This window comes from Metopolophium dirhodum, chromosome 3, assembly GCF_019925205.1.
Source record: "Metopolophium dirhodum isolate CAU chromosome 3, ASM1992520v1, whole genome shotgun sequence".
NCBI classification, from domain to species: domain Eukaryota; kingdom Metazoa; phylum Arthropoda; class Insecta; order Hemiptera; family Aphididae; genus Metopolophium; species Metopolophium dirhodum.
In genome coordinates, this window is record NC_083562.1 from 22,979,148 (window position 1) to 22,994,146 (window position 14,999).

Below are 14,999 nucleotides of genomic sequence, written 5' to 3' on the forward strand. Positions count from 1 at the left end.
ATACATACGCGAGCGTGTTACGAAACGAGTAGTTACCGAGTTTTTTAAGAGTACTTTTTATGTAAAGGTACGGTTTAACTATAGTGTATAGATTAAGCACGATGATGATTGGTGTGTATATACGTCATATTATATAACAGTGTGTGTGCGTGTGTAAACAAAAGAATAATGATGATAATAATAATTATAACGTGTGTGATTAATAAGGCATATTGCCTCTGTGAGTGTGTGTGTTTAGTGTATACCTTCTATCGTCGTTATCTCACTCTCTCACGGTCTCTCGGGGGTGTGCGTAAATCTACACTTAGAAACCGGGCGAAACTATACACACAAACGTCCGTTTTATCAGACACCATACATAATATTTTATCAGGCCAAATTATAATGCGATCGGACAGTTACGTTATCCGTCATAATTCCAGCGCAAAAACACGTTTTTTATTTTAAAAAGTTTTAATTTTGATAACAGTAACGCGCACATATACTTTTACAATATATTACATGGGTACAGTGTGTTCGTTTCAACCGGCAAACAAAGTGATTATATTATTTAATTTTACCACACGACAAAGTTTTTGAATACGTCCATCGGATCTGCGCTAAGACGGAAGCTCGAAAATAGGTGTGAATCGGTGCACGCAAAAGGCATCGTTACTTTATTTCAAATGTTGAAAAGGAAACTTAAGCAACATCGTAATAAATAGTTTTTTTGGAACCAAAACACAACAAATAGACAAAATTAATTAGTTTATATTTTAGTCACAAATGAACGGAGATACAATATTATTAAATGGTCTGTTTAAGTTTGATTTGTTTATTTCGTTTCTTAAATAACCAATAATTCAATAATATTCTTATAGTGTACCCCTATGTACGGTAGTCTGACGAGTAAAATCTTAATAATTTCCAAAATGCACACGCAGCGAATAACTACAACAGTTTTGACAGTTAAAAATATTTATAGTGCAATACAACTTTAATCAACAGTAGGTTTTGAAATTATATACGTCTGCAGTTGTTTAGATTATAGAACAGAAAATAAATAACAAAAAACAATGCCAAACCGAAATTATATTAAAATTTACTAACACAGTTCATTAGTTTACATTATACAACACTGTTGTAATACTATATTTATCTAGAAACAAATTTATTTTGCAAAAGTATCTTTTAAAATAATTATTTATAGTTGTATTTAATTTTTACTCTTAGAATAACTTTCCTAGAATAACTCATAAATATAAATCGTGTGTACCTATAAAATAAAAACAAAACGGTAACTTTTTATAAGTTGCTAACGGCTTTCTTATGATTTTAAAATAATTATAGGCAACATGTTGTTGACTGTCTTAAAAATATCGTAAATAATATTAATATATTATTATTCATAGTAATCAGTTGTATTACATAGGAACCTACAATGTAGGCAAGTATACCTACGCAATACGCATAATTTTATTCGAGTACACTTGAAGATATAGTTATTACTTATAACTATATCAGTTATTAATTGAAACATAAATTAACCTCAGTCAATATAGTACATAATATATTATTTAATATACAAAAAAAGGTTTATGGAAGGAAGAGGTTATGTTTTTAAACAGACATTTAGACATTTTTTTAAAATTATATACTTATACTCTATAGGTATATATTATTGCTTAATATGATACGCTATACTATATAAGTATAATAGGTCACTGTATATAAGTGCACTGACGAAAGTACATCGTATAAAATATGCAGATTGATAACCCGCAATTTAATTTTGTTTTGTGGCGATGGCAAAAAAATTATTTTTGTGTTCGTAACGTTACGTAACAGTAATATAAAAACAAATTCTTTGCCAAGGACACACAAAAAAAAGGGAAACGAAATAAATTATATAATTGTCGTTATTCATTGTATACCACCACGATTTAGCTGTAACTATTAAGCCCTCACTACACGATGTCACCACCAGTAGCTCATCTTATAGCCAAAGAAGGTGTAAAATGTTTATTTTCAAACAATATAATATATTCGTCACCGACTAGTGTGATGATAATAATAATATTGCGATGCTAGAGTGTAGAATTAAAGCTTATATTATTTTATCATAATATCCATAATATAAGTAACAGTATAATATAATATACAGTAACTGTATAGTTACTAGTTCTCAGTCCGGTTGGGAAACACCAAATGTATGCGCATAATACCTATGTATAAAGTACAGTTGGACTTGAACCTTATATTATATATTTTCGATAACACTAAATACAAATAATTACCTCCACATAGCAATCATACGTGTATGTTTTTTATATTATTAATTATTTCTATAATGTTTTATTACACGACATGTTTCTATATATAATAAAGTATCTATATTATCTAAGCACGTTTCACGAATTTGTATTAAAAAGATGCCGGCACACACTAGTTTATCTCTCTAAACAATACGTAAAATATATATTTTGTCACGAGAAATCGTTTTTTATGATGTTTAAGTAAGCTTAGAGTAAAATCACCTAGGTATTACAAAAATTATAGAGAATAATATTTTTAAGGGGTTGAATTTTAGATTTGAATTAGGTACATTTATTATTTGATTATTTACATTTGACTTCAAAATAATCTATTTTTTCAAAATTTAAATTTCTATTTGATGATATTTAGACAAAATGTTATGTGAAACCCTAATTAACCCTATTAAACCATATTAATCTATGTTGTACGGTAGGTCAGAAAGAGAAGAGATTGCGGGATGGAATATTGTAGATAGCATACATTGTAAACGGACAGTTGTGGACTTGAGGTAGATACGTTTTTCGTGTAGATATAATATACGACACAAGATCAATTTCCAAATATGTACTTTAAAAAAATATTAATTATTATACCTATATATTAGATGCCATCTGCTTAAACTCAGCCTGTGAAACCAAGCTATTGTAAATTCTATTATTTCGTTTATATCAAACGAAGATGTAAAATATCATTTCTCGTAGAGGCATTGTCTTCAGCGTCGTAAGTACACTCATATAATATTATACTATATTATACAAAACGTCTACGCCACACAACCAGATGCAAAAGGCACGCGATTTGCCGTTTTACCGTTAACGCATATCGTCGGTCGTTGTCGTGTATATTACCTATATAATGTTATTATTATTTTTATAAATAAACTGTGCGCAGTTATCTTTCTTCCCTATGGATAGTATACGATAGAAACGACGTACCAATATCATATCAAAGTACCCTTGACAAGGCGGTGGAATACCTACGATACACTGATACAAGTAATAGATGAAGAAGAAGAAGAAGAAGAAGAAGAAGAAGAAGAAGAATGGAAAAAAACGAGGTCGCCCTTAAGCACAATCCGTCTGATTCGTCGTGTACACTCAAACGTAATATGGATACAACATAGTATATACCTATACAATATACATATATAATATCGCTGCACATACATAATATATATATAATATAAATCATTCCGAACAGGTACCCATTATTGTCGGCCGAGTACGAGCACGACTTACCTGTATATAATATCTACCTACATGCACTGCAGCGAATACGTCGTCGTCCTACAAAGGAAAAAAAACCGTTTCGCGATATCGTCTCTGCTGACGGATTCAAAACGGTCACTGTATATATTATAAACACGATTTTTTATATATATCCTTCGTCATAACAGTATATGTACCATTATTATACATAAGACGCACCTCTATTCGACACGTTTTTTTTTGTTCATGCGAAACCTAGGTTTCGTTTGGAACCGCGATGGATAACTTATTGATCGTGGTTATTGGTGGCTAGCCGTTTGATTGTTTTTCCAAATTGAGTTTCGGCGGTTCAAACAACGTACTTCAATACACTTTATACTGTTGCAGCTTCTGTTGAATCACTATTTAGCGCGAAGTAACAAATACGTCTTATTTGACATCTACAGTAATACAGTATTATATCCTATACATACATTACAATAATTTGTTGCCAAAACGATTAGCGTCGACAGACGACGTTCGACGGTGCGTATAATACGTATAAAACTATAGCAAATACACAACCACTCACACAATTCAAATGTTCAGAACCAAAATATTGAAATCTCGTCAATCTCGATGAAAAATAGTTTCAAACATGGGATTTCTATAAAACAAACGTGTCAAAAACAGTCAATAAAAAACACATTTCACGCATGGATTGTTCAAATTTCGTCGTTATACTAAACAATACTGTTTTTTAAACTTAATAACCGATGATACGTATTTGATGGCATATCAAAACCCCGTTACTGTTAATGATCATACAGTGCAGTATGTGTACCTTTATTGAAAAAAAAATCGTATAGAGTATAATTAAATTATAATTTCACGCGAGTCTCGTAACCATCAAGGTTATATACGTATCTATATATTATATGGAATCCTTTATAGTTTATGATGATGTTATGCCCGCGGTCAACAGTTTAGGTCTTTGCCCTAGACACGTTTTATGGCCACTAATAATTCGATCGAATTTTATATATTATATTAAATATATTTTGTTGCTTTTATCATTATGTAAATTGTAAGTACATTAGTACAATGTACATTGTACATATTATAACAATGTATAATCAATGATTTCGGCTAATTATATTATTATTATTTTTAATTTGAATACACTAAAAATTAAGTTTTATATAAACAGCTAAAAAAATCTCAAAATACCAAATCTTTCATAAACTTCAGTTTTGTTAAATTTTTCATGGTTTCAATGAATAATACGGATCCAGTTGTAGCTTCCATAGGACTAACGTTTAAAATAAACATTGAAGCATAAAAAAAACTTAAGTACACATAAAAACAAAAACGTAGTATATAATATATACTATTATACACGCATATTGCGTATTATACCATATGAATATTAAATTAAACACCCACAAATAAATATAGCGAAACTAACAACGAAAATCGTGCCAGTTTTGGAAAATCACGTTCAAACACTACAACTGAGTACTGACGCATAACACTGCAGAGCATGGTGTTGCTCAAACATTAAGTCAACAAATCCACATTTAGAATCGAAAAACGTAGTATTTTATCAAAACAATTTCCATATGCCGTGTACATCGGGAAAATCAGGAAAATCGATCACAAAAAGCACAACGTACGTACTTAGACGGAAGTCGGAACGGAGCATCTAATAGCATTTTGTCGGTTCGGTTTAAACAAATCAATTGAATTTTTTATTTTATTTTCAAATCTTAGACAACTTGTAAGTTATTGTTTTTGAACCGCTCTGGGCGATCGTTCAAACAGGTGTCATAGTAATGACAATGTTTAAATAAAATTATGACAAATTATACACAATAATGTGCACGATTATATCATTATGCATTATGCCGCACCGCGTTTCCGATAAGAGGGTCTCTATACGCACCGTTAAAAACAAAAAAACTGTTTGTATCGATATCAAAAATCGAAAGATTATGGGTTACCATATTCTGTGAACGATTTTTTAGAGCGTGTAAATACCTATATAAACATATTATTTTTCCCGTGTCGGAACAAATTCGTGTACCTACACATTATTAGGATGCACCAACCCGTCAGAGCACTTGTTCAAGCAAATTACGTGGGCCGCAGATCGCCACGTGTATATGTTCCTATATGGCTATAAATATTAAATATAGGTATATAATATGTGGTACACGCACTCGGTACGATAATGTATTATTATTAACATGAGTGTGAGGTTAGCGGCAGCACAAAAATCTTTTATTCTCTTCTTTTGGACCTCTCCGGAACCACGGAGGCCGGAGGACGGAGAGGCACAGGCAGGCAACCAACCAGTTCGAGGAAGACAGAAAGCGGCAGATAAAGGTATCATAGTAAAAATTGTTCTACATAATATAATACTACCTATACTATAATACTACTCCTACTGCTGCAACACGCGTATAATGAACGGATTTCGAGAACACAGTAATTTCGAGGTATGGAGTTTCGGTTAAGATGGCCACGTGCTGTTTAATATTATACCGCTTGCGGTGACCAGGGGAGACGGTGCTTGCAGGGGAGACGCCACTAGAGAAAACTGTAGCCACGTGTTATTCTCGTTTTCATCGATCGTCTAAAAATACATGATATATACTATAATATACTCATCTCTATTGTACAATATTATTTCGATGTAGCTAAACAATAAAAATTTGGTTACGATGTTACGTAAACTTAATTATCGTATAATATTCGTCAAAAATACTGTACCTTATACATATGATGCATATTGTATAATATATATTATGTCTGTATAATGCCTACTACAGGCAAAACTGCAAAAGCCAGACCTAACACGGACCATATTTAAACCTAGGCCTAAGTTAATTTTGTATTATTTCTATTCAAATCATTTACACTTTAATTCTTCTTACCATCTATTTAATAATACGATGTAATGTAAATTTGTCTGAATTTTTAATAAAAAAATGCATATTAAAATACTAGGTAGGTACAAATAAAGTTATAATATTATGGATTACTATTTACTTCATTATTGGGTGGAAAAAAACCAGTACCGGGCAGATAACAAATCAAAATTGGCTGGGCCGATTCCAAAATTAATTTTGGCCTGGCAGACCTGTGTAATATCATATTATATTATACTCTTGAATCTTTCGACCTTGGTAACGATGGACGATGGTACCTATTTCGTATTTTAAACTACGAAAAGACTGCGTATACTGTAGGTAAACGTCAATATGTGCAAAAAAATTTACCAGACCGATAATTATTATTTAGGTACCTATCTATAAAGTAGATTAATTTATATAGGTAGCTGGTTTTACACGCGATATCGAATTAAGCAAAAACAAGACCGATTATCCAATAAGTGGTTTTTGCCATTTTATTTCGTTGGAATATTTTAATTGTAGATGCCGAACCTTTATTACAGATTCATAGATATACCATACCCATATCTTATATAATATTACAATTTAATAAAGTAATGATTTTATTTATTTATTATCGCCATTACCTAATTGTTGTTAATTGTAGCGCGATTACAATTCTATAGTAATTTTGATCTGAAGACTTGGCCATGGGCGGGATAAGGTATAGGTACTCAATATATTTTCTAGGCATATATGACATAATAGTCATCCCTACAACCCACTGTTTTTCACTTAGAACAGTTTTTTCTTCCTAATCTACGTATTATTGACAGAAACGTGTTTTTAATGATTTTTAATGTGTATACCGCACGAGTAGCACATACTTATATATTTGGTATTATTATAATTACTATATCGTGATTCATCACGAAACCCGTTGTATTTTTTTTTTGTATACAAGAAGCGTACACCGTAACCGACCAACCGTTTTATTTTGCTTCCGTCGGTAATAATTTTTAGTTTGATTATTTCCTCTACACAGAATATTTTTAATTATGTCCTTACTATAGAGTCCTGACCAGGTTTTCGGGAAAAATTCTGTGTTACACGGCCTGTACTCAATGTACCTCCGTGTCAAATTAATTTTCTCAAGAAGCATATAATATATTATAGTAAATATACAGCATACGCTCTAACAAAATACAGAGACAAGGATCGATCAGGGTATAAAAAGGAATAAGAGACCGTCCAAGGACAAATTTTGTTACACGTGAACATGTAAAGCATATTACAATATGATAATATACAGGATTGCAGTCGATCGCGTGACGAGCTGAATATATATATAGCACAGCCCCAAGATGGAATGATGGAGCAAGAAATGCAAAACTAGCAGCAGGCGGAAACACCATTACGATATACGGACGGAGAAAAAAACAATAAAACAAAAACGAAAAAAAAAAACACTACGCTAATTTCAAGTCAGAACAATTGACATTTCATTCAATAACGGATCAAATTTTCAGTATATTTAGGCGCTTTTCAAAGCAGCATTTTTGCTTGAAAACCAGTATTGAGAGGTTTGTGTTTTATTAAAAATTACACCTGGTAATGACGTAGAATTTAAAGTCGACTCGTTCCTTCGAATTTTTTTTTGGTGGTTTTAATTATAATATTGTGATAGACAGCTTGTAGTTAGGACTAACCTATCGTACGATATCGGAAATAATGAATTAAAATCGTGTTGACGACACGACGAATAGTTGTACCGAAATTAACAATGACTCGCTGCTCGGGTATGACGAATCGGCCTCCGTATACAACATCACACTGTATAAGCGTCGTCGACACTTTTAAAAGTTGATAGTACTTTTTTTCACGAGAAAACCCTTATTCACGCAGCAAGTAGATTAAACACGCAACCAGATGATTGTGAGTTTTTTTCTCTCTCCTGCCTTAGTGCCTTCTCACGCTTGGTTACAAGATGAAAAAAAAACAATGGTGTTATAAAAGCAGTCAGCACAGACGCGCACATATAGCTGTACCTACTATATATACGGTCGAGTGTGTGTTTAGCCAGTTTTGGGTTCCGGTTAACGAAACGAGATAATAATATGAAATATATTTCTCCGTACGTCGTTGACGATATACCTATTCATCGTGATGCACGCAGAACAATAACCGTGGTAACCGAACACGACCGGCAGAGCCCATGGAAGTTCACACACCGTGTAACTATTACAAGGGTATATAAAATGTATATTATAAATTTTAATGGTGTTATAATATAATATCATACATAAAAGTCTCGCTGTGTACAGAGTACGATAACTTGGTAAACGGATAATTGGCCCCAGACCGCAGTCATCATCTTATGACATTTTACGGACAATATTGATCTTCAGACACTTTTTTTTCGGTGATACATTTTATTGGAAATTTTTTTTGCAACAGCAGTATCATAATACATTAAACAAATGTAAATTAAGATATAGCTTAGTGTTACTAACAAACACGGTGTACCAGCAGATGAGGCGCATTTTTAAATAGTATGAAATATATGAATTTTAAAAGAGTATAAATTACAACTTATACGACTATTTATTTTTAGAAAATTGTTTTGATTATACTATTATCTTTATTCTTTAGGGGTAGATTCTGCACTGACTACACTCTTCAGAGATATTCTTCAAATATCTTAGTATCTCGATCACCAACTAAATTTCAGTATAAAATTACGAAGGGAGCAATAATTGTCCAAATAGGTGTTTTTTTTTAGTGGAAACCAACCATCTTGAATCTCGATAACGTATATTATATTAAGCGGGAAACAAGAGCAGAGGAAATGATGTAGGTAAAATCTTTGAAAATACGATAAAATTTGGAAAACTCTATGATTTATTGTTTTTGATCCGGTCGTAAAAATATAGATAAACCCGGACACTTAACAACCAGCAATCTGTAGCTATATTATTATTTTATAGTAATTTTTTGTATTGTACGTCGACATAATATTGGAAACCGTATATGGGTTTTTAGCGAGACATCGATCGAAATTAATAAATAATAACAATTATTACTGTCCCGCACTCCCGCAGCCTGCACACTTCATAAACCGATGTACGTTAAATGATTTTGTTTTTTATTGATCGACAAAAATGTGATACAATACCACACAATAGCGTTGTCTGATCATGCATTATATTATCAATAATATATTATATTAAATACACACGTCATAATATATCATATTAGATTTTTTTATATTATTAAGTGTATTTAGATAGGGGTTTTGTTTGACATGTGAGATGGCTTGTTTTGAATTTGTATTTATCGCAAGATTACCGTGTTGGCGACAAAAAAGTGATTGTCGAAACGTCATGACTTATGGCTTATGCTATTTGGAAATATCTTAGTGATGAATGATGATTATAGTATTATACTTTGGAATATGTCGTCTCAGCGTTAAAATAATTGTGATATATATATATATTATCCATAATAGGTAAGTACTCCTCATTGCATGGTAATGAACGATAATATTATTACTCGTGACGAATTTTGATTCGTCTAAAGTAATAGATTTAAAATATATTATACTTACCACCATACGGGTAAATATATATATTATAATATAATATGAACGATAATTGTACGAGATTTTTAGTTTTTACAACTTGTACAGTTGGTTATATATCACAGAATAGATATAGATTAATATTAATATATTAATATATGGTTATATTGTTGACGGTTTAATTGCAGATTATTTTGATTGTTATTCTAGAAAAAAAAATATTTTAACATTTTACACATCCGACCGAAAAGATATGGACTGACCACGGGCGACGGCGTGAGATATTTTTAATAAAACAGTCAATGTAGTCCACGTTCAAATGTAAAATAAAACAAACTCATAAAAATATCTTTTTTTATTTCATGCTGAATTTAATTAAACATGTATCCTACCAATAATTATTACTAAGTAATATTATTTAATAATGTAATAAATAAGTAATAATAATGAATACCTACATAATAATATTACTGAATATTGTTATGATAATATAGATTATTAAACATAGTGTAATCGCTTTAGAGGTGTGTTGTAATTTATTTAAATAATCGTATTTTTTCTATATTTAAAGGAGTACTATCACATACCTATTACTTGCATACGTTTTTATTTTTTTGTATACAAACAACGCGAAATCCCTATACTATAGTCTACAGTGCGCACGATGTCCACAGTCCACACCTTAGCCGGTGGGCGTAGGTACGTTATTTCCATTAAAGATGATGGTATCTTGCAGAAATTTATTCAACCAACTGCTGTCGGTGCAAGGCACCAAAAATCGCTTCGGGGCTATAATCGATAATTAGACGAGCTACCTACGAAATTATAAATATTAGTTTATAAAACCTACGCGGAATTGCAAGTTATCAACTATGCATTCAAAGCTTTGTAAACGGAGCACGGATACGCATATGAGTTTAAATAAAATATTACCATTGCAACAATCCGTAAGACACGAACACATCAAGTATGTAAATGTATAATAAACGGTCTACACTCTACAGACAACTAACACGTGCAGTCTTTGATTCGAAGCGTCTGCCGATTATACCAATGACAAATTTTATTCGTTCATTACATCTGTCGTCGACTATACGAACGATCTACAAAACATTTAAATACAACAAACGGAATACATCAAACGTCTGTAATAGTGTAATAATGACATTAAAATGTGCGTGCTACTCAATTACGCACACGCGTATCCGAAAATATTGTATAATATTATGTAGGTATGTATTTTAGTGCATGAGCGGCAATACAATACCTACAAATTACAATCTATATAATAATAAATAGTGTATATTTTACGTACACGATGTTTCCGACTTGTGCAGTGAATATAATATATTTTATCGAGTTACAGTTTTAAAAAAATATATGCAAAATTCTTGTACTGCCAGAAAGAATGTCAACCACCGGAACAAAACAAAAATAACCCCTTTTAAGTGTTTTCAGTGGTATCTATGTGTAATAATAATAAACGAACGTGCCTGCGATGTCCGCGTACGATACACAATGTTTTGTGTGCAACTAAATAAAAATAAAAAACAATATTTTATTATTCGTAGTTCGTAGAGATACGTATAGTTAAAATCCCTACCTACCTATAAAAGGTTGACAGATGGTCTAAAATTATTCAACAGGTTTTGAATAATATTGCTTAAATTAAACTCGACTATACGTAACGTAGTATAGGTACCTATTGCATTAGCGGACATGACAGAATTTGATTTGCCCGGTAAAAACGAACCATACCGTCACGGCTATTTTCCGAGAATATACAATTCAAAACCAGCGAGTTTCATATATATATATATTATGCCCGGGTAGTCTGCATAAGTACCAACGAAGAAAAATCTGTCCACGCTACAACAGATCCGTGAAAATGTGCGCGAGTGGCAAATTTCGAATACTAGAAATATATATATATAATATATTGTAATAATAATGTGCGCACTTATCGGTGCAGTGTGACGCGTATCGAATTGTACAGACCGAAATCCTTCGTTATCCGTAAACACCTGCTGTACAATATAATATTATTCTCCAGGACGACGACATCCTGCGGCGAGCCGTTTCTGGGGACCGCGTGTGCGGACATAAAGCGCGATATATCGAATTACCGGAATAACAACGATGTAAGTACACGTGTGCGAATCGCCAATGTAAGGATTCGGCCGATCGGGAGCGTAATCGAGCGGAAACCGTAGTACGTGCAACGTTTTATACGCTGGAGCTTATAATATACCTATCTGATATTAATATATTATTATACTCGGATTAGTCGAAGGAAACATTTTTTTTTTTTTAATGATATGTTCAATCGAAACGCGCTTACCGTTTTCATCAATCAATTTTTGGATGGTAAAATTTTGAACATACATGAGATAATATTATATTGTTGTATAAATTATTTTCGACGACCGTTTCAGTAATTTTCGACTGGGTCAACGAAATACGCGGGATACACATAATAGCATATTATACAAATGATCGGACGACGAAATTACTACATTGCGCATATTATACATTTATACATAATAATACCTATGTATAAACGTCGCGGTCGGTGTGAAATTCTCATTCAATAATACACGCGTATAAAGTAATAATATTACAGACGACGGACCGAAGGTAGTTTTTACGACGATCATAAAACCGACGGAAGACGGGAGAAACGATGGGAAAAAAAAACCAACGTCCGACCCTTTTCTATACCTGCAGCGATCGTGTGCATCATGCTGACGGGTCCTGTTGCGGCGGCGGTGGTCTTTTGTGTCGGTCCAAGAGGGGTTGTTACCGCCACCGTCGACGCCATTTATGGACTGGTTCTCCAACGTTTCGATATAACAAACATGATAATATAATACATACGTGTTCCTGGAATGCACCGCACAATATTGTCTTTTTGCACGCCGAAAAGGTCGTACCTACAAATGATCCAGTATAGAACCTACACGTGGGTGTCTGGTGTACGTCCAAAGATAACTTCGTATTATCGCGTATAGGAAATATTTAAACGGTATAAAAAAAAAACACTCTACACTCTACGATCGTCGAATCGTCTTTTGATTCAACATCGTCTCGTTCGAACCAAACTATGTATTTCTGAGAAAACATTATAATATTGTCACTATTACACATCAAACGCTAAATAATTCAAACGTGATGTTTGATTGAGAAAAACGTTTCCTCTGTAAGCGTTCTCGGTCAAGAACACCGAACGTGGCCGACCGTGTCGCTAAGCAGCACGAAAAATTAACATAAAATTTGCATTTTACAGTAAATAATATGAAACGCGACCATCCACCGGTGCAGGAATAAATAATAATATACCTAACTAAACAATGAACCTGACAAAAATGCAAACCTAAAATAAAAATTACCTCTATAATATAAGACTCATAAAATCGTGTTATTGTATTACAGTATAAAATCGCATACCAACAACACGATGGAAAAAAAACTGTTCGTCAGGAGTTTTTAAAAACATTTTTTTATAAAATAAGAGATTTAAAAGATAAAAATTATACTGAAGTCTTACTGGTTGATGCTGAATTGCGCATTTATACTCAGGACGACGTGATACTGAAAAAAATTCCGTTAAATAAGAGATGTTTTATTCCCGCGAATTTTTCAAACCTTCGATAATCCCTTCCGACCAAGGATGATAATTCGTTCAGCTTTTAGTTTTTACTACGGAGACAAAGTTGAACCCCAAACTTCGAAGTACCACACAGATATTAGTACATTAGGTCTATAAATCATTGCACTCGAGACACGACAGTATTAAAGTCACTAGTGTAACAATAATAATAATATATTATAATATTACGACTGATGTTCAACAACTCACCTCGGCTGAAGCTCGGAGACAGGCAGCCCTCCGGCAGACGGGGAAGTGGCGCGGCGGTGACGGCCACATGAAGAGGAGCACGACCAGCGTGATGAACAGGACAACGCACAGGAGCACTGCGGCCACGGCCACGGCCAGTCCCGTTCTGGAGAAGCCGGTCTTGTCCCGGAGCTTCTGCTCCAGGCTGGTGGCGGCCGCGAACGCGTGGAACTTTCCGTTGCTGGTACCGTTGTTGTTGTCCGTGGACGGCGGTGGTGCGGCTACGGTGCCGTTGTTCTTTTCGGTCACCGGCGACAGGTCGGTGGTCGCCTTCAGGCAGGGTTCGCGTTCTTCGTCGGTCGCCGACAGGCAACCGCCGCCGTCAGGTTTATCTTGCATCTCTAAGTTCTGACCACTGTTTTTGCGTTCTTGCGCCATTGTCGTCGTTGTCGTTGTTGTCACTCTGCAGCGGTGCACATCTGAAGGACCAACGGCTGGCTGGCTGGCAAGTACGCGCACCACCAGCGACTTTGAAGGAGTCGATGTGTGTGGTGTAGACGGCGGAAAATACGCGAACAAGTCACGGTGTTGCGGTCGGAAATCACGGGCGAAAAACGGATGCGCGCACTCGACCCTCGGCCGCAAGAATAATATTATAATTTATAATACAGCTTGAGGCACAAATCTGTATAATAATATTATAATAAACGGTATATTATTAAGTTAGGTACCCAATCGCCGGTTGGGAGTACGACGAAACGACAATAATATTATTATTATGATGGTAATATGGTATAATGGTACCGGTCGTCTGCCGTGGTGTATGCAGGAACGCGACTGGCACCGGTGGCGGCGACACACTACCAGTTTGGCGGGAAAATCAGTGTTGCCAACGCCCGCCCGTCGACCGACCTATACGACACGGCTTCGCCGTAATAACAATATTATACCGTGCCCCGCTTACAATTATTTGTTGCCTGTGGGTCGTGGGTAAATAATATTATAACATTCGCTTATTGTCGCCACGATCGAATACTGAGCAGGAGCAACGAATTGTTATGGTCGACTATAAGCTTTATTCTAACCGGCAGAATCCAAATCGGTTAGCTGAATTAACTTGACGAATATAATATTATAGATAGGATAAGTCGGAATAAAACAATCGTAAATATGATAATATAATATACCGATGTATAAGGTAA

General features: G+C 33.9%; 1 protein-coding gene across 1 annotated transcript in view; it reads right to left on the reverse strand.

Moving 5' to 3' along the window:
• Positions 1 to 14,644, reverse strand: part of LOC132941352 (endothelin-converting enzyme 2-like) — a 29,206-nt gene extending 14,562 nt beyond the window's left edge. Inside the window, exon 1 of the mRNA XM_061009368.1 lies at positions 13,819 to 14,644. Coding sequence (XP_060865351.1) covers positions 13,819 to 14,235 — 417 coding nt within the window. The 5' untranslated portion in view covers positions 14,236 to 14,644. The remainder of the gene's footprint in view (positions 1 to 13,818) is intronic.
• Between the last annotated feature and the right edge of the window lie 355 nt (positions 14,645 to 14,999).